General features: G+C 48.5%; 2 protein-coding genes across 3 annotated transcripts in view; one reads left to right on the forward strand and one right to left on the reverse strand.

The window, feature by feature from the left end:
- RGS9 (regulator of G protein signaling 9) overlaps window positions 1-1974 on the reverse strand; it is a 30495-nt gene extending 28521 nt beyond the window's left edge. For both annotated transcript variants that reach the window (XR_009275506.1, XM_058817154.1), the window contains exon 1: window positions 1839-1974. Coding sequence is in view for 1 of the 2 variants with exons in the window: in XM_058817154.1 (XP_058673137.1) it covers window positions 1839-1901 (63 nt within the window). In the remaining variant the exon portion in view is untranslated. The remainder of the gene's footprint in view (window positions 1-1838) is intronic.
- Window positions 1975-10031: 8057 nt separating this feature from the next.
- Window positions 10032-19998, forward strand: part of GNA13 (G protein subunit alpha 13) — a 29608-nt gene continuing 19641 nt past the window's right edge. Inside the window, exons 1-2 of the mRNA XM_058817139.1 lie at window positions 10032-10328; window positions 12567-12793. Of these exons, the coding sequence (XP_058673122.1) occupies window positions 10046-10328; window positions 12567-12793 (510 nt within the window). The 5' untranslated portion in view covers window positions 10032-10045. The remainder of the gene's footprint in view (window positions 10329-12566; window positions 12794-19998) is intronic.

Raw genomic sequence — 19998 nt, forward strand, 5'->3', positions numbered from 1 at the left:
GGGAGGAAAAAATAGAATAAAAACAACCTAAGTGCTAGCATGAAGAACAGGTGTTACAGGGCTCTCTGATCCCCTCGTAGCTCAGCCACAAGGACCAAGCTGCACATCCAGCCTGAGTCATTCAGAGCAGCCTCACTGCAAGGGCAGGGCACTGCCCACCAACCCCCTGTGCTCTCCATGGCAGGATTGCTGCTGTGGACACATCTTCCTGCTGCAGAGGCAGCACAGGGGGTGCTGGCAGCTGTGGATGCACACAGGGATGGGATGGCAGCATGGCAGGGATCCCTCCCTCCAGGCACAGCCTGTGCCAGCTGGGGGCAGAGCGTGAGCACAGGCTTAAGCAATTAACAAAGCTTCTTTCCAGGATTTTAGCTCCTCATGGGTCTAAGCCTGTAAGGTGCTCGCTGGGTGCAGGCTGAGCATCCTCAGCTCCCACCACGGGCACAAGTAAAGGTGCCTGGTGCTCCCAGCCAAGGCTCCAAGCATGGCTTCTCCGAGGTCTGGAAAAAACAGAGCAGGAATGAAAGTGGAGCTGAGAGCCAAGGGCTCTCACTGACCATCAGGAGCTTCCCTCCCTGCTGCTAACAGGTCCTGGACTTGCAAAGCCCTGGAAGTGCTCAGCCCCCCTGGCTGCTCTCAGTGTGAGTGGTGCATTCGCTGTGTTTTGACTGATCTTCCCACCTGAGGAACTGGGAGTGCCGTGCAGAGCCTGCTGCACTCCCACGGAGCAGCTGAAGCACAGCTGCAGGCAGTTGTTTTCTCAGAGCACAGCTTCTCCTCCTCTGCACCCCCGCTCACAACTCCACCGAGTATTACTCGGTGCAGAATCTGGCCTGGAGTGTTTCCCTTGGCAGGGCTTCCCAGCCAAATTTACCCTGCAAGACACAGCACCACAGAAAATACCCTCTTTACTTCCTCTGGTGTAGTAAGTATTGCCAGGCTTATACCTCAGCATTGAATATCCCCAAATTTCCTCCCTTTACCCCTGGAATCCTCCTTAGGTTGTGGGCGTTGAGGAAAGCTAACTACAATTCAAACAGCAACTTGTCACTGGAAATTGAGTTAATTCCATCCAACAGGATAAGCCACACTCAGGAGAGGTGGGTGGGAGAAAAGCTAGCTTAACACTCTGCTTTTAAAATCTGCAGTACCAGCTACACTACAACTGGCCATGCTTTGAATGAATGCTACAGAAAAAACCCACCAAATGCTGCACAGAATTACACATTACACCCAAAAACGTGGGCATGCATCATCCCACTCCTACTGCTTCTGGCGACAAATACACTCATGTCTGGAACACTGGAAGGAGGGAGAGCAGGCTGTAATAGCCCAGTGTAACACACCAATGTGTGAATGTGGACATCAGCTGAAAGCACTGGAACACACACTGGACCGACTGGAGCACAGCTACACTGAGTGGCCTGGTGCTGGTGATGGGTTTTTCCCCGAGAACGGACACAGATTTGAGGACTTTAAAAAAAAAATGGAAGAGGGAGAAAGCGTGTCAGGGCAACCATTCAGCTAAGCTACGAAAGATAAACACCATTACAGTCCTGTTTTCCCCATCACTTCAGCACACGCTGCCCCCCGAGCCAGCTGGGATCCACGGCGCTCTCCACAGATCCAACAGATTGCAACAAGTCATGGCTCCAAACTCCCGGGCAGGGGCTGTCCCCCCTCGGTCCCACCCGGAGGTGCCCGGGGAGCGGTGGCCGAGCAAGATGCTGTGACCGCGGCATCGCCCTGAGAACCGCCAGCGCTGCCGCGGGCACCGCACCGCATCGCCCGGCGCGCCCCTAAGGGTGCGGCTGCCCCCGGCGCGGCTGAGCCCTCACCTTTTTGAGGAAGGCCATGCGCGGGCGGTAGCGCTGTCCCTGGTCGAGCCGTGTGACGGTCATGGTGTCGGTGGTGCCGGTGCCGGTGGTGGCGGTGCTGGTGCGAGCGGAGCGGCCCCGGCCCGGCGCACCTGGCTGCCCACACCGCCACACGCCGGGGGCGGCGCCACCGCTGCGCGCCGCAGCCAATCAGCGCCCGCCGCCCCGAGCTCATTTGCATGAAGGAGCGGGGGTCGGCCGCTTGGGGGCACTCGTGGGAGAGCGCGGAGGGGATGGGATGGAATGGGATGGAATGGAATGGAATGGAATGGAATGGAATGGAATGGAATGGAACGGGATGGAATGGAATGGAATGGAATGGAATGGAATGGAACGGGATGGAATGGAATGGAATGGAATGGAATGGAATGGAATGGAATGGAATGGAATGGAACGGGATGGGATGGAATGGAACGGGATGGGATGGAATGGGATGGGATGGGATGGGATGGAATGGGATGGGATGGAATGGAATGGAATGGAATGGAATGGGATGGAATGGAATGGAATGGAATGGAATGGAATGGGATGGAACGGGATGGAACGGGATGGGACGGGATGGGACGGAGTGGAACGGAATGGGATGGGAGAAACGGGATGGGATGGGATGGAATGGAATGCAATGGAACGGAACGGAACGGAATGGAATGGAATGGAACGGAATGGAATGGAATGGACTGGAATGGCCAGGTTTTGGGCCTGGGTTTGGAGCAGGCACAGAAAGTGATGCAGGCTGACTGTGCCTGAAGGGTGATGTGGTGCCTGGGGCAGCATTTCAGGAGATGATCCCTGGTCACAGAATCCTGCTGGGCCATGGCTCCCCTGGGTGTGCAGGGTCCAAGGAATGGCAGCCCCATCCCCCGGGGTTTTGGGTCATGACCTGTTGCAGAGCCCTGTAGACCCCAGGGGTCAGGCTAGGGGGCAACTTGTGCTGAAGTGATGGAGAAAATAAAGGCACAAGAACATTCTGGAATCTGTGAAGTCACATTAAACAAGCTAAGGCCAAGGTGCTGTGGCTGAGTGTCCTGTGTGTGTGAGGGCTGAGCAGTGCTTGGGCACATGGCCCTTGGATGCCACCAGCCTCAGACAGCTCAGCTGTGGATGCAGGAGCCACATAAGCAGTTTGGGGAGCTGGTGGCTTCTTCACACAGGGAAATTGTGATGAAGAGTGACCAGAGGAAGGCCATGTGGTTAGAGTTCTTCCTCACAGTGGAACTGCCTCATGCCAGGGGGTGGGGGGAACAGTACCTGACTGGCAGCACTGGAAACAGGAGCTCCAGCAAGATTTTGCCTGGTTCCTCCAGAAAGTGGCAGAGTTTCCTGTGCTGCCCCCAGCTCAGCTGCCAGCACAGCTGGGCAGGAGGAGAGGCTGAGTCCTCACTCCCACAGAACCTGATTGTGCCAGGGCTCACATGATGCATTCCCAGGAATTCTTGCCAGCCAAAAGGCACTGCCCTTTATGTGAGTACCTCCTGCACAACCCAGGGAACACCCACATGGGAGAGTGTGCTCACACCGGTGTGTGCCCAGAGTGCCACCTGTGCACGTCCCGAGCAGGCACCCACACCTCTCTGTGAGCTGATCCCACCCAACACTGTTGGCATTCTCCCTGTGTGCCCAGCACACACAGGAACAGATTGCACAGGCACATTTGTACCCCAGCCATGTGTGCATGTACAGAACAGATTGCACAGGCACATTTGTACCCCAGCCATGTGTGCATGTACAGAACATTGCACAGGCACATTTGTACCCCAGCCATGTGTGCATGTACAGAACAGATTGCACTGACACATTTGTACCCCAGCCATGTGTGTATGTACAGAACAGATTGCACAGGCACATTTGTACCCCAGCCATGTGTGTATGTACAGAACAGATTGCACAGGCACATTTGTACCCCAGCCATGTGTGCATGTACAGAACATTGCACAGGCACATTTGTACCCCAGCCATGTGTGCATGTACAGAACAGATTGCACAGGCACATTTGTACCCCAGCCATGTGTGTATGTACAGAACAGATTGCACAGGCACATTTGTACCCCAGCCATGTGTGTATGTACAGAACAGATTGCACAGGCACATTTGTACCCCAGCCATGTGTGCATGTACAGAACAGATTGCACAGGCACAGTTGTACCCCAGCCATGTGTGCCTCACACACCTCACATCCATGCTGCCATGTCACAGATGGAGCACTCACACTCCTCACATGTGTGCAGCTGTTTTTCAGGGCAGTGCCTTCCCCACCATAGTGTGTGTGACTGCTCTGGATTCAGGATCTGTGGTTCTCACACTTGAGGGGAGCAGGCTGGCTCTGAGCTGGAGCAGAGCTTTTTCCATTAACAGTCATGCCCTGAAGGCACAGGCTGCTTTCCCAATTGCTTTGCTGTTCTGTGGAAATGTTTTATCTTTAGCTGTTTTTTCATGGCACCCAGACAAGCCAGTGCTTTGGAAGGCTTTCCCCTGTGTCTGCTCAGCCCTTCCCATGTGGAATTCCCCTGTAAGTCACAGCAGCTGCTGATCAGACACTGCTCCTCTCAGATGAGTAACCTGTCGTCCCACACTGGTACCCAAGTTATCCTCATGCTTCAAGGCATCAGCTGATGGCCAAATGAGCAGGAGGGGAGCTCCTCATGTTTGCAGAGTCTCATAATTCAGGGTCTGAAGTGCTGTTTTGTTCTGCCAAACCAAGCTCAGATCCTGGTGCCCCTCTGAAAGGCCAGGAGTGACAAACTCCAGTAGCACAGCGGGTCCTGGAGGCAAAAGGGAGGAGAAAAGGAGTTCAGAGGGGAGTTAGGAAGCAAGAGAAAGGACAGCAAAGGCAAGCAGGCATTTTGATGATGCCAGTGAACCAAAGTGCTTCCATCCATCTCTTAGAGAGACAGATACTGCCAGGAGAACATGCAAGGAATTCTTTGGGAGATGATATCAGAGTAAGGAGCACATAAAAAGATGTAGCTCATTTTCTTGGTTTGATAGGCAAAATAGGACAACTTGTCATAGTCTACAATGATTCCTCTGAACCATTTCCAGTTTAAAACCAAACTTGGTCTGTTACACAAGTGGTGGTAAAAGGACTCAGAAATACTCCAGGTGTGGTGCTAACGCTGGCCTAAGTAAAGGATCAACTACCAACAACTTCCCATGTCCCACTTACTTAAAGGAATAAAAATGGTTGTTTCATCCCAAAATGCTGAGTTTACCAGTTCCACTGAGGAATATAAGAGACACATTTGAAATCTGGGTCTTCAAGTTAGTTCAAAAATAAAATGGTCTTGCAGGAGATCCAGGAAAAATAGCCCTGAGAAGCTCATGCTGAGGTGTGAGCTCTTCAGCCTTGCTGAGCTCCAAAGATTCCGATAATTTTAAATCCTTCCGATCCCCCAAACACCCCCTCACAGGTCAGGTGTGGGTTTTTTCTATTTCTAGTCTTCTCTGACAAGCTATGATAAAGCTTATGGATATTCCTGTATTATAAAGCTACTTTGTGTAATTTCCACAAGATGTCCAAGGTAAATTCAGCTTTATTAACATCTGTGAGTGACCCACAGCACCAACACACATGAACTGAGATTTCACCTGTGCCCAGGTGAACCACCCCAGTTAATGCTCTTGGCAGATCTGCCACATGAAGCACGAGGCATTTAAATCAGATTATAGAGGCTTGTCTAGGGCAGACACTCCTGGGCCTCTAATCACGAAACCCACACTTGTGGAAAGCAAAGAATTCTCCAGTCCTTGACACAGCCTGGCTGGCTGATGTGTGAATTTGTTGGTCAAGAAAACAAGGGACTTGAACAGCAGGAAAGTGGTGGAGAGCACCAGCAGCAGCCATGCAGGCTCCTTCCAGATTTGTGACTCCCCACTTTCACCCTGGCCTTTCTGCTCCCCAGATAATGCAGAAAGACATTCCCTGGGGAGTCCCCTTAACCTCCTGTTTTGTATGGTAAATGCAGTGGTATTTATGTAGCTGCAAGTTTCCATAGCTGTTCTACCCCAGGCAGAGGGTGTATGATGCTGTAGTGGAAATACAAACATCACATCACATCACATCATCACAGGGCAATGCTGAGTGTCCATGGGCTCTCCAGATCCCACAGATCCCTGCCAGCCTCTCACAAAGAGCATATCCAGGCTGGGGAAATTCTGCTGAAAGCTGGATTTTATCCCTCTGGTCTCCTTGTGCAGCCCCACAAGCTGTGATTGCTCTCAACAGATCCACTCTCAATTCTCCAGAGTTCCTCCTGTGGAAAGCGCTGCCGAGGGAATCCCCCCCCCTGTCTTTAAAAGGTCACATTTCCTACGTGGTTGCCCCTTTTTCACACATCAGAAAGTTGAATCATCCAACACAAAAGGCATGTGGTGAGTAAGCCACCTTTCTATGTAAGGAAGCTGGGGACGCCCTGAGGGGAAGGAAGGGGTAACGTAAGTGAAGCAAGTGACAAGTGGGGGCTCGGTTTTAGCACGCAGTTCCTTCCAGGCAGATTTCAAAGCAGTTTGCCAAAAATAAAAATAAAAATGTGTGAACAGTGGCATAGAGAGAGGCGTGACTTGAGCTCAGCTCTGCCAGCACGGCAATGGTTAAAGGAATATCTCCAGAGTCCATTGTCCTGCCTGGTTGGGGCACAAGCACTGAAAATGAGGAGTTTCCTCAGCAGCCTCATGGGAAGGGCTGCGAGCACAAACGGGCAGCATTCGTTTCCCGTCATCCCTGGGCTTTCCAGGAAAGCCGAGGAAAGCAGTGGCAAAGAGGAAGGAAAAAAGCCAGGCAGAGAAAGACCTTGTGCACCCTGCCTCAGTGATGAAGCCTGGCTCTGGGGTGGGAGGATGCAGCTGGCCTCACAGCTGAGCTGGGTGGTGCTGAGCCCTCCAGGGAACACGGACATGCAGGGCAGGAACAGCCCCTGAGCAGGGCAGGAACAGCCTCTCTGCATGGCAGGAACAGCCCCTGGGCAGGGCAGGAACAGCCTTTCCACAGGGCAGGAACAGCCTCTCTGCATGGCAGGAACAGCCTTTCCACAGGGCAGGAACAGCCTCTCTGCATGGCAGGAACAGCCCTTCCACAGGGCAGGAACAGCCTCTCTGCATGGCAGGAACAGACCCTGGGCAGGGCAGGAACAGCCTTTCCACAGGGCAGGAACAGCCCCTGGGCAGGGCAGCAGCTGAGAGCCAGGCTGAGATCCAGGCTGCTGGTCCAGCACACAGGAATGGAGCTTTGGAGAGCTCCTCACTGAAGGGGAGAGCAAAAAAGCAAAAGAGAGGTCAAGAACTCCCCAGCACTGACATGATTGTAGAAACTCAGGAGTCCTCTGCAGCTAGGGAGGTCAGATGAGGGTTGAGTCAAATATCTTAAAACTTCATTTTAAACTGAGACCACAGCTCAGGAATGACTGGCTTCCACATCTGTACCAAGAGCACCAGGATATGCTCCTTGTATTAATTTTACACCACATCCTGTTCTCCTACAAGAAATGCTTTCTTTTTTTTTTTTTTTTTTTTTTTTTTTTTTTTTCTTTTCTGGTAAGGCCCTGTGAAATAATTCCCATGCAGTTTATCTCTGTATGGGACCAACCTAAGGTGAGAACACTGCTACCAATTTCAGAACACTGACACCCATTTCAGAACACTGACGCCCATTTCAGAACACTGATGCCCATTTCAGAACACTGATACCCATTTGAGATTTTGAAGGTCCTTCCAGTTGGGGCCAAGTGACATTTCCTTGTTCTAAACTCACCTCACAGTTTTCACGTTTATTTCTTCCTTTTTCTAACTTATGATTAATGTTTGGGGAAAAAGCAGAAAGAGATTGAGAGGAAAACTCAGCAGACAAAGACTAGGAGATGTAAGGAGAGACAAATGTTTAATGCAATCTTTACACTACAATGATGTAACTGAGGGTAGTTAAAGGTAATTTATTAAACAAATGACTAAAAGAATAGCAGTGCTTAGGGCTGGGTTGAATGAAGTGTGGGATTTTCAGTCCTTGGGATTTTCAGTCCTTGCAGGTTCCTCAGCCCATGAGTTGTTCTACCCCTCACATGCAGGGTTACCATTGAAAATAAGTCTTTGCTCCCTTAACTCAGTATCAGAAAAGGAGTCCCACTCTCTTTAGCTCACTGTGCCTCAGGAGAGCTCGGCCCCAGGCTGTTTGCTCAGCCCTGCAGCACCGGGGAGCTCTTCTCAGCCAGGCAGAGAGGAAGGACGTGCCGATTTTCCCAAGTGTTTTAACAAAACGATTCTCTTTCTGCAGCGAGAACAAAACCTGCTTAGCTGGCAAGCACCATCCTGCCCCCCTGCCCCGGGGCTGACCTGCCCGGGCCGCAGCTTCCCCGCAGCCACAGGGCTCGTTTCCATGGAATCCCAGAGTCCCAGATTGGTTAAAATTGGAAGGGACCTCCCAAAATCATCCAGCCCGACCCCCTCTGCCTGAGCAGGGTCATCCAGGAACGGGTCCAGGTGTGGTTGGAAGTCTCCACAGAGGGAGCAGACTCCACAATCTCCCTGGGCAGCTGTTCCAAGGCTCTGCTCCCTCCACAGAAAGAAGTTCTTCCTCATGTTCTCATGTTGAGGTGGAACATCTCTTGTTTTAGTTTGTGGTCATTGCTCCTCATCCTGTCACTAGGTACCACTGAGGAATCTGGGACCATCATCTTGGTCCCAGATTTGAGATATTTATATGCATTATATATATATCTCCCGTATATATGTATCCCATTGGAGACATTTATATGCATTAATGAGATCTCCTCTCATCTTCACTCCTAAGCATACTAATGAGAAGCCAGGGACAGGAGTCCCTGTGTCCTGTTCTGGGGCCCTCAGTTCAGGAAGAAGATCCAAAGGCTGGAGCATGTCTGGAGAAGGGAATGGAGCTGGGAAGGGGCTGGAGCACCAGGAGCTGCTGAGGGAACTCTGGGGGCTCAGCCTGGAGGAAAGAAGGTTCAGGGGGGACCTTCTCACTCTGTAACCCCTGAGAGGAGGGTGCAGCCAGCTGGGGGTCAGGCTCTGCTCCAGGGAACAAGGAACAGGACATGAGGGAACAACCTCAAGCTGCTCATGGGGAGGTTGGGATTGGACATTATGGTAAATTTCTTCATAGAAAGTGTAATTAGACATTGGAATGGACTGCCCAGAGATGTGGTGGAGACACCCGGGAGGTGCTCAGGGAAAGCCTGGATGTGGCAATTGGTGCCATGGTCCAGTTGGCAAAGAGGTGATTAGCCACAGATTGGGCTGGATGATCTGAGACATCTTTTCCAACCTAATTGATTCTGTTTCTATGATTTAGTTTCTTCTGCCCGTCTACGGTGAGAGGACCGGTGGAGATGGCCTCAAAATGAGACATGGGGGATTCAGATTAGATTAGGAAAAAAAAAAATTACTGTTAGGGTGGTCTGGCATTGGAAGGGGCTGCCTAGAAAGGTGGTGGAGTCACCGTGCCTGAAGGTATTTCAGAAACATCCAGACCTGGTGCTGGATGATGAGGGTTTGTGGATGCTGGGTGGATGTCTGGATTTGATCTTCTAAAGGTCTCTTCCAAACCTTTATGACTCCATGAAGTCATTCTCCACCTTAACTTTATTTCCCATTACAAAGCACATTAAAATTATAAATCATGTGCATCTATAAACCTTTAACTCCATTACACAGCAGCACCCTGTTCCTGAATGTTCTTTCACTGTTTCCTCGTGAGCAGCCAGGAGGTACAGAAAGGCTTCAGAAATACTCCAGAAAGGCACAGCCAGGAACGGTGCTGAAAAAATCCCAATTTCAAGCTCAAGTTCAAAGCGACTCGGGGCATTTCTTGAGGAAAAGGCAGAGTATTACAAGTAAATTATTTCAGTCCGGTTAAAAAGCGCTCTGCCTGTCATAGATCAAGGAGCGTTCGGACAAGGCTGTGAGGCAGCTGAGGGACGGGGTGGGGTGTGCAGGGTCGGGGATCGGGCTGGCGGCTCCCGAGGGTCCCTGTCGGTGACTCCCGGGGTCCCTGAGAGTGACCCTCCGCCCTCCGCTCCCGCCATTTCCTGTGAGGGGCCGGGGAGGGGGCGGAGCCGGCGCTGTGGGCGGGGCGTGGCGGGGCGCGCAGGCGCGGTGCGGGGCGCGCGCGGCGCTGGGCGGCGGGCGGGCGGGCGCTCCCCTCGCTGGCAGCGCTCGCTAAGATGGCGGATTTCCTGCCGTCCCGCTCCGCGCTGTCCGGCTGCTTCCCCGGCTGCCTCCTCACCAGCGGCGAGGCCGAGCAGCAGCGCAAGTCCAAGGAGATCGACAAGTGCCTCAACCGCGAGAAGACCTACGTGAAGCGCCTCGTCAAGATCCTGCTGCTGGGCGCGGGCGAGAGCGGCAAGTCCACCTTCCTCAAGCAGATGCGGATCATCCACGGGCAGGACTGGGACCGCGCGGCCCGCGAGGAGTTCCGCGCCACCATCTACAGCAACGTGATCAAGGGTGGGTGAGGGCGGCGGGCACGGGCCGCCCTGCGAGCGCCGGGCCCGGCCGGGCTGGGGCGGGGAGAGGCGGCTCGGGCGGGTCCCGCGAGCCGGGGGAGCCGCGGGGCCGCCGCCTCCTCCCGCGCTGTCCCGGCGCCGGAGCCTCCCCCGGGGCCGGTTCGCAGCCCCTCCGCGCCCGCGGCGCTGTCACCGCGCCGCCCGGGTGCCGCCCGCGGGGCGGCTCCGGCCCCGGCCCCGGGAGTAGCGGTTTGAGCCCCGGAGGTGCCGGGCTCTGCCTCTGGAGCGAGGCCAGAGAAGGGCGGCGGAGCTGGGGAAGGGGCTGGAGCGCAAGGGGCGGCTGAGGGAGCTGGGGGGGCTCAGCCTGAAGAACAGGACGCTCAGGGGTGATCTTATCGCTCTCTATTGAAAGGACGTTGTAGCCAGGTGGGGTCGGGCTCTGCTCCCAGGGAACCAGAGATAGGATGAGGGGACAGTGTCAAGCTGCATCAGAGGAGCTTTATGCTGGATATCAGAAAGAATTTCTTCACTTCAGACGCGGGAATGGGCTGTCCAGGGAGGTGGTGGAGTCACTGTCGCTGGAGGTGACACTTAATGGCAAGTCTGGTTCACAAGGTGGTGTTCGGTCATAGTTTGGACTGAATGATCTCAGAGGTCTTTTCCAATCTAATTGATTCCGTGATTCTGTGATTTCCTGGTAGTGCGAGTGCAGTAATGAGCGGTAATGGATGGGGGAAAGATGCACCTGGAAGTGCGTGAGGAGGAGCCCAGCCCTGTGCTTTCAGTTTTTCGCTGCAGTGGAGGAATCGCTGCCGTTGTGTTGGAAACTGGGCTGACACATCAATTAACTTCAGCCCGCAGGCAGAGCCTCTCTCATAGATGCTTTGCCAAAACCTCCACACATGGTTTAGGGGAGTAGTGGACGCTTGATTTCACTGCTGTCATCCTGACTTCATTGGTCATCCTCACTCATTTTCTCTCTTGTCTAAATTGCTCCTTGGATTTTCAGTTTGGACTGTGTAATAGTTGGACAGAATCTTAATGTGGTTTCTCAAAACAGCAAAGTGTTGCCAGACTCAGCCCCTGAAAATCCAGCAATTCTCAAACAGAGTTGTTTTACAAACCTGCTGATGAATCAAGCCTGGAAAAACTGTTGATAGCAATAGAAGGCAGGAGAAATCACACACATGTATCTCAACCAGGTTAAAGTTTGCATGTATCTCAACCAGGTTAAAGTTTGTTGCTAAAGCTACTTGGTACTATGTGAAAGTTCCAAGTACTTACATGTAGGAACTGCACATCTCTGTGGGAGGCTCTTTTCCTGCTATCACAGATAGATTTGACAGTTACCTGCCTTTGACAGAGAGAAAAACCATGGAAGGGGGTTGAACCTTGACAAAACACTTTGGCACTGAATGAGTGTGTTACTGAACAGTCATTTGTTGCCACATCTTAATTTCCTTATATCTCTTCCTATGCCTTTACAGTTGTTTATTCTTTCCGGAATTTTCGTTTTGTTTTTTCATCAGTAAATTTAGTACTAGAAATAATTTCCCTGTATTTACCTTATCAATACGAGCACAATGGGTTTTTATATTTTTTCACAAGGACTTTAAAAAGAAGTTTAAAATACTCTTTTTCTTCTAGAGAATATTTACCAAAACAGCCACAGAAGTGCAGGAAGGCCTTTAGGTGATACAATTCCTTTGCACTTAAGCTACAGAAACATACTTTTAGCAAGTGCAATGATTTTAGTACATGTCTTAGTCTCTCTGAAAATATGAAAGGCAACGGTAGAAATACTGTCAGTGATAGAGATTCTTTGTATGATTTGGTATAACTGGATACCAAGTTGAGAAGAACAAAAAAATGTAGAGAACCTTAAGACATGAGGTGGTTTAACATATTTTGAAATAAACTTTTAAGTGTACTTTGTACTCAAGCCAAGTGAAAGGGTTTTGTAGCACAGGTTGGATAAAGTTAGTAATTAAAAATAACACTTTTTCAGGAATTGAATTTGCACTGTGGGGATAATCCTGTTAATGTAGTCATGTTCTTGAGATAGCAGATCTGGGGTTTGCTGTTACCTGTAAGTGCAGTGGTCTGGGTCAGTTTTTGGGACACTACGGGTGGACGTTCCCATTGAGCTTTGTGCAGAGCGGGTGCATTGTTCCTCTGAGGGCTGGTGAAACAGGAGATGCTGAGAAACTGCTCACAGTGCCTTTCCTTGTCACTGCAGGTGTGCGAGTCCTGGTGGATGCCAGGGAGAAGCTGCACATCCCCTGGGGGAACCCTGCCAACCAGAGCAACGGTGACAAGGTGATGGCCTTCGACACGCGCGCGGTCACCGTGGTGCAGGGCATGGTGGAGACCAGCGTCTTTTTGGACTACCTGCCCGCCATCCGCGCCCTGTGGGCAGACAGTGGCATCCAGCACGCCTATGACAGGCGCAGGGAGTTCCAGCTGGTAAGGTTTGAGACATCTCAGTGTCTCAAAGTGCCCGCGAGTGATTTTGTTCCTGCCTTGCTTCTCTCTGAAACGCCGGCCCGGCCGCTTCCGTGTGCGTTTTTGGGTGCTTGGTTGGCTGTTACTCTGTGGTGTTGCACACAGCTGTGTTTAGCTACTTCCCCCCCCCTTTTTTAATAGTAATAAAAGAGATTCTGACGTAATTGCCCTCATTTCATATGTGGGAAAGCTGAGGTATTGAGGGCTTTTAGGTTTTGTAACAAAGCTGGTCCCTGCACAGTATTTTTACTATATGATTATTACCACCCTTTTATTAACTGGTGCCTCAACTTAACCAAGCCAAGCAAAAAAAAAAAGCTTTGTCAAAAAAAGACAGGCTTTATAGTAATGTGATTTTTAAAGAAAAGATATGCATGGGTTAATGAGAAGAATTTAAAAACCACTCCCTTCTCTATTCCAGTTTGAGCAATCTAGCAAACATTCCCTCTGTATACTTCCTGTTTAATTTTGAATGTCTGTGTTAATACTCATGTAATGAGATTTTTGTTGCACTGAAGTTCTGAGCTTCAATGTAGCAAAATGGAATGGAAATATAATGAAATACGCAATTTTATTTTAGTGGGGTAGAGACACAATTCAGTAGTGGGGTTGGAAAGGAAAAAGAAACCTCTTGATTCTTGAGCAGCAGCTCAAACTTTGTGTGACAGCTGAACTCCCTTTGCTCCATTCCCATGCAAATGCTGCAAAAAGAAATGAACAATTTTGAGTTAAATTTGGTTGTTTGTTCATAGACTTGTGTATACCAGTGGCATAGGGTTTTGTGGGGGTTGAGAACCTTAAAATAGATTAAATCTGTTCTGGTAGGTCTCTCAAACATAAGTGGCTTTGTGTTTTTATGTCTTAAAAATAACCTTTGTGTTAGTGTGAATCCAAACAATAGCTCATGATGTCTCCTGTTGAGCTATTATGAATGGTTGTGTAATCATGGGCTGACTTAAAGAGGTTGTGTAAATATTCTATAAATATGTATTGCCCTGATCATGGAATGCCTTCTGCAGATTGCAGAATGGGCAGGTGCTGCAGTGCCCTATCACCTGCCCAGCCCTGGGCTGAGCTCTGTAAATAAGTTCCTAAGCAGACCTGGTGCTCCTTGTGTTTCACCTTCAAGTGATCATAAAAGAGTAATTGCTCTTGTGTAGTCAAGATTCTGGTGCAAATGTGAGTTCTAGGGGTGTAATTGCTGTGCTGGAGGGATCTGCTTAAAATCTGTTCAATAAAACAGTTTTGTCTTCGATTAAACATGTTTAGTGACTTGGGGCTGTGTAGCAAAGGGAAGGGAGCAGTTACTGTTCTGTCATCTTGAGGCCCTGGGAAGTGGCTTCTTTCCATAACTGAAACATGTGCAGAGTTTCACTTTGAGTGGGTTGTGAAGAGGGTAGTGAAGAATTTGTTCTTCTGAACCTTACACAAAGAAAGCTGTTGCTTTTTTCTGTAAATCCCTAAATCTGTGTAATTATCTGCAAAAATATGTTTATCATGTTGTTCTTTAGGTAAAACTCAGGAATATTTCTTAGGTGCTCTTAATCGTTCAGTACTATCCTAATAATTTTTGAAAGCAAGATAAATGCTTTATTTATTCCTATATTACTTTATTTCCTAAATCCTTTCAAAATCTCAGCTGGACATATTTATGCCAAGTTATAAACATGAAAGAAAAAAAAGGCAGCTGAATGATGTCATTGTGTTGAGTGCAGGCACTGTGATCTGTGCTGGCCAAGCATGAAGTCTCAGTTTTACCCCAGAGCTCCACGTGGGCAGCAGAGCAGAGGGAAGCTCCTGCAGCAATGTGGATTCTTGCTGTACCTGAGGGGGTGCTCAGAGAGTTCCTGTGCTGTGACAGGAGGGACACAAATGGTTAAGGAGGGAGTGCCAGGCGTGTCCCAGTCAGGAGGCAGAGCAGGGGAAGTTGGGAGGGACACAGACAGTTCAGGCGTGTCAAGTACTGACTCTTGAGTGAAGGCTCCAGACTGAAAACTTTTTACACTGTAGAATGGGGGAAAAGAGGAAAATATTGTTCTGCTTCCAGTTTAGCTGCTTGTGGCAAAAAAATATGATGGGAGATAGCAGCAGTGATTAGATGAGTAGGAGAGAGGGGAAAGTGGCACAAAACCAGTGTAAAGCTCTGGGGCTGAGGTGGTAGAGGAGCATTACTGGGCTGGATCTGCTCTCACTTCTTTTCAGACTGAAAAACGTGGCTCATACTGAGAGAGCACAGGCAGAAACAGTGGGGAAGTGTTTGCCACGGGAATAGGACACTCTGGGACAGAGGCAGAGGTGAGCAAATGGAAAATGGAGCAGTGATGGTTAAGGAGTGAAAAATGTCAAAATTTACACATAAATTCTGGAAAAAACGCAGCAAGAATGTGTAGAAGCCATTTGTAGCCTGGGTAGAGAAAAAAGGTTTAAAATTGAGATTTCTGCAATAATATGGTTAAAACATCAACATATATGTACATTTGTGAGGGCTTGTGAAGCTTCTCTTGCTTTTTTGTTTTCCTCCAGGATCTTTTACTGATGATGTTGGGAGCCTAAGGAAACAATGAGATCTTTTTATAGCAGCAAAAAAAAAGAACTTGGTTGTATTTTAATGGAATTAGGAATCAGCATTTCCATGTCTAGTTCACTGGAGTGTCCTTCCTCATTTTGTTAACTCAAGTGGTCATGGGATGGCCAATATGATTTATTTCCCTTGGTATAAAAATAGGGGCCTTCTGGCCACTAGCAGCAGCATTTATGAAAATTCATTAGGTCATGCTTGTGTAGTGCTTTAAAACTGGAAAAGCTAATTACAGCTTAGTGCAGTATGTGCCACTTCAGTGCTTCCCAGGTGGTTGATGTTATAATCCCTCACATTTTATTACAAACCAGACTTATTCAGGTGCTTGTTCTGTAACTCACACTGGAGGTTCTGGTCATCCTCAGGCTCCTCTCCTGCATCCCCCAGGCTCGTTTCTCCTCTGGCCTCTCAGGAGGCTGGCAGGGCTGAGTTACAGATGGAGTCTGAATCAGCCCAACACCTGACACCTCATTAACATTTCACATTTCCCCTCAGTGCTTGGTTTCCGGTAAAAATCTGAAGTGACTTGGATAAACACAGCCACTCTGTCCCTTCTGCAGCATGCAGGCTGACTTACCTGGGCATGTCCTGCCTGTTCTGTTTGTGCTGCTGAGCTTTCAGAGTGTGCTGTGAGGGTTTGCTGCTCTCCTGGAGCTTTGCTGAGCAGCCTTTGGTGCTGGGAACCCTGAGCAGGGCCCTTGTGAGTGAGAGTAGCCTGTGCTTCCCTCTCATGTCAGGCATTTCTTGAACTTGCTGTGAGAGCTGTTAACAGAGAAGCATTTTGAAGTATTCTCCAGGAGTCTCATTGTTCTCTGAGAATGGAAGAGTGTGATGAGAGCCTCAGATGTGTGATAAGCTTTGAATGTGTTCAGTGTTTGTTCTTGTTGAAGGTAACTTTTGGGTGGGTTTTGATCTTTGCTACCAGCAGTTGTTGATCTTCAGACAGATATTTATTGCCCTACTTGCAGTTGAAGTGAATGTTGGGTATTTTAAAGCCAGAAAGCTGCAGAGATGTGAGATTCATGTGAGAGGACACTTTATTTTTGTCCATATTTGCACAGAACTGCAGGCACAGGTGATACAATAAGGATTCCAGGATATGCACTCACCTCTGGATCACAGCTTTTTCTGTGGCATTTCTGCAAATGCTAGATCAGATTATAGAGGACAGGAAAAGGCGTGTTCTGCTTGAATTGCACTGATAGCTCTGCAGCAGCTTCCATGTAGCATTCTTCTTTTGCAGACAAGTATTTTTGGCAAACATTGATCAGTTTACTGGGAGATTGTATTGTATTTTGTCTTATTGTCCTTGGACTTTTCAGGGTTCTGTCTGAATATTAGTGAGGCTGTTGTACACACAAGAATATTAATTAAGCTCTACTGGAAGGATGAGGCCTGAAATGGATACTGGAGAATATTAGGAAAGTTTATTGTTCTTTCAACACATCCTGAAATGTGCCTGATTATAGAGGCTGATCCTGCAGAGGTCAGTTGTGTGTGAAGCCAGGCTAAGTGTCCAGATGTTGAGGTTTTCCCATTTTGGAGGGTGGATTCCCATCTTATGGGACAGCTGTGAGGTCAGTGCACAAATCCCTCTGAAGTCACAAATGTAGAGCTGGAAGAATTGTCTTACCTGTCATTGATGGAAGTGTCCACATTGTGTTTGTGCCAGTGGCTTTCAGGAGCCTTTAGCAGCTCCTGCAATGTTTTCCTGCAGTGTTCATCTCTCTAACCTCCCCTCACTCCTGTATTGGGAAGTGGGCATGGCTTTGCCCTTGGATCTCCTCCTGGATCTGGGATTGGGTGTTCAGTGCTCCCACTCTGCTTGGAGGGTGCAGGAGTTGCTTCCACTGGGACATGACTGAGTGCATAAACTGTTCTGAGACTGACAGGAGACTCTTCATTGCAGACATGAGATCCAGTCACCCAGCGTTTCTCTGAACATTGACTGTTTGGGCATTTAATCACATAATTTAGAGTTTATTGAAATACGGTGTTGCAATTACACTGACTGTTGCTTCAATTTCTATGTGGAAATCCAAAAAGCTGCTGCTTTAAATATGTTGAAGTATGAGCAGTTTTTTCCCCTTTCTCTAATCAGTACTCTGCCAAACACCAGATCACAGGATGGCCTGTGCACAGGGAGCAATGACTCCTTAAAGCCCTTGGAAAAGGCTCCTTGCCATCCCATGGTCCTCAGGTGAAAAGATTTATCAAACATTGTTGCTATAAATATGGAAAGAAAAGTGATTTACAGATTTATACTTTAAAATGAGCCATTCAAATCCTCAAAAGAGACTTGGATTTTTTGAAGATGTGCTGTTTTTCCAGCCCCAATGACAAGATAATGAGTTGGCATTAATAAGACTCCTTATAGGGATTAACTCTGGAGTCCAGCAGTAGAGGCTTGAGTGTCCTTACTCCAGATTTGTGACCAAAAACCCTTCAGTGTGTGCCAGTGCTTTGGTATTGGGGATTGACTGTAATATTTAGGTCAAGCTGAGTGATCTTCAGGTGAATTATATTAATTTAACACAAAATGCCTTTTTTAGCTTTTTCCAAATTGGGATTAGGATTTCTGTTTCAGCCTCTGAGAGCTGAAATGCTGTTTCTGGGACTGCCTTACCACCACTCTTCCTTTCCTGCCTGCTGACTTTTCTTATTAGCAGCAAAATATTGAAGAGTTTGGAGAGTGGGCTGGTCTTTATTTCCAGTTGGTGCTGGTCTGGTTTTAATGGGGAACCTCTTTGCCATTTTTTTTTTCCAGGATGTTGCTATATTTATGTGTATATATATTTGTTTTGTTTTGTTTTTGTTTTTATTTATTTTTTGTTGCTATTAAGCACAAATGTGGAAATGTGGTTCTGGACTTGAGAGATGTTTCAGCAGGAGCTGTCTAGATGTAGACATGCTGTGCCTGAATCAGGATGAGTTGTCTTCCAAGCAGGAATGCCTTTGGAGTCCTATGTGCTGCACTTGCCTTGTGCAAGCCTGTGTTTTCTGCATGGTTTCAGTGCAATCTCTCAGGATGGAATTCTTAATTCAAACCCAATCCAGATACTGACTAACCTGTTCTAGTGGAAGGGCCCCTGCCCTTGGCAGCAGGGTGGAACAAAGGGATTTTTACTGTCCCTTCCACCCCAAACCATTCTGGGGTTCTGTGATCTGTTTATGGGGAGCCACTGCTTTTAAAATGCAGACTTGTACAATGCAGTGTGGGAGCAGAGGGATGTGTGCTTTTATATATGCCATCTCCAGCAAGCTGTGTCCTGTTGATAGTCATGTGCCTTGGTTTCCTAAACATTTTATTGCAGAAGACTGGAAGGTGACCTACTTCTTGAAAAAAAAAAAGGGAATTCTATAATCAAGCAGTGGTTAAATAAATATAAAATACAAGTGCCCTTCTGAGTATGAATATTCACATCTTGAGTGTGTGAACATCTTCTCAGCAGGTTGGTTTGAATCTCTGCAAATGTGTTAGAGGGGCTTTTGCTGCTTCTGCTGTGCAGTGTAAGCTGAGCCCTTGGTGCAGGCATTTATTGCACGCTCATTTCCGTGCTCTCTGCTCACTGCAAGGTGTTGCATGTTGGTACCTGCAGAGCTGGCTCCTCACAACCTTTGGAATTTAACCAGCACTGGCTGCACCCCTCTGGGTCCATGCAGAGCTGACTTCCTGAGCACAAACCCTGCACAGTCCCTGGGCTGTGGTGTCAGCAAATCTGTGGGTAAGTGCAGTGTCATCTTCCCTGCCTGTGTTCTGCACCTGAGGCAAGCAGAGAGAGGGAGCTTTTCATGTGTAAATATGGAATCCTTCAGGACTGAGCTGCCATGCCAGAGGCACTGCTGATTTGTGCTGCTGATCCCTAATTTGAGTTTGCTGTAACAAGGCTTCAGCCTTAGAGGCTGGTGAAGTCTGCTCTCACCAAGCACATATCACACCTAAGTTCTACTTGCTGACTGTTTTGTCTTTATTGACCCAGATTTCAGTTCTTGAATGCTTTGATATCTTCAGGGCTCAGGCTGCACCTCTTACACAGAACCAGCAAAGGAGTAGGAAACTTCAGCTTGTGGTGGCTGAGGAAGTTGCTTAAAAAAATGTGAGAAAACCAAATGCAGCTGACCTCACTGACTGCGTCAGAAAAGCAAGAGAATAACTGCAGTTGTGGGAAAGCAAGATAATCTCTGTGCCAGCATTGTGTCTGCTGGCACTTTCCTGTGCTAAGGAGCTGAATTATCAAATTCAGTTGAGAAGTTTGAGGGTGCAGAACCTGCCCTTTTACAGAATAACAAGGTGTATGCTCACAGTGCTGATGGAGGCTGCCTGATACCAAGTGGTATCTTGTATTACTCTGCAATATGAAGCCTTTATTTATATCTTAAAGGTGAATAAATGACTCATAGAACATGATATTAGTGAACTTGGCAGCCTCAAACTGTAAATAAATTGTGTTTAATTCAAATAAAAATCTGAATAATCCCAGAGACTAGCACTTATATTTTATGCCAGAGCTGCCTGATGGGTTGATTTTAAGTAGTGATAAAGAAAATGTTTAAGAGTACATGAGCAACTAAAAAGGTCCTAAATTAC

The sequence above is a fragment of the Ammospiza caudacuta genome, chromosome 19, assembly GCF_027887145.1.
Source record: "Ammospiza caudacuta isolate bAmmCau1 chromosome 19, bAmmCau1.pri, whole genome shotgun sequence".
NCBI lineage: Eukaryota > Metazoa > Chordata > Aves > Passeriformes > Passerellidae > Ammospiza > Ammospiza caudacuta.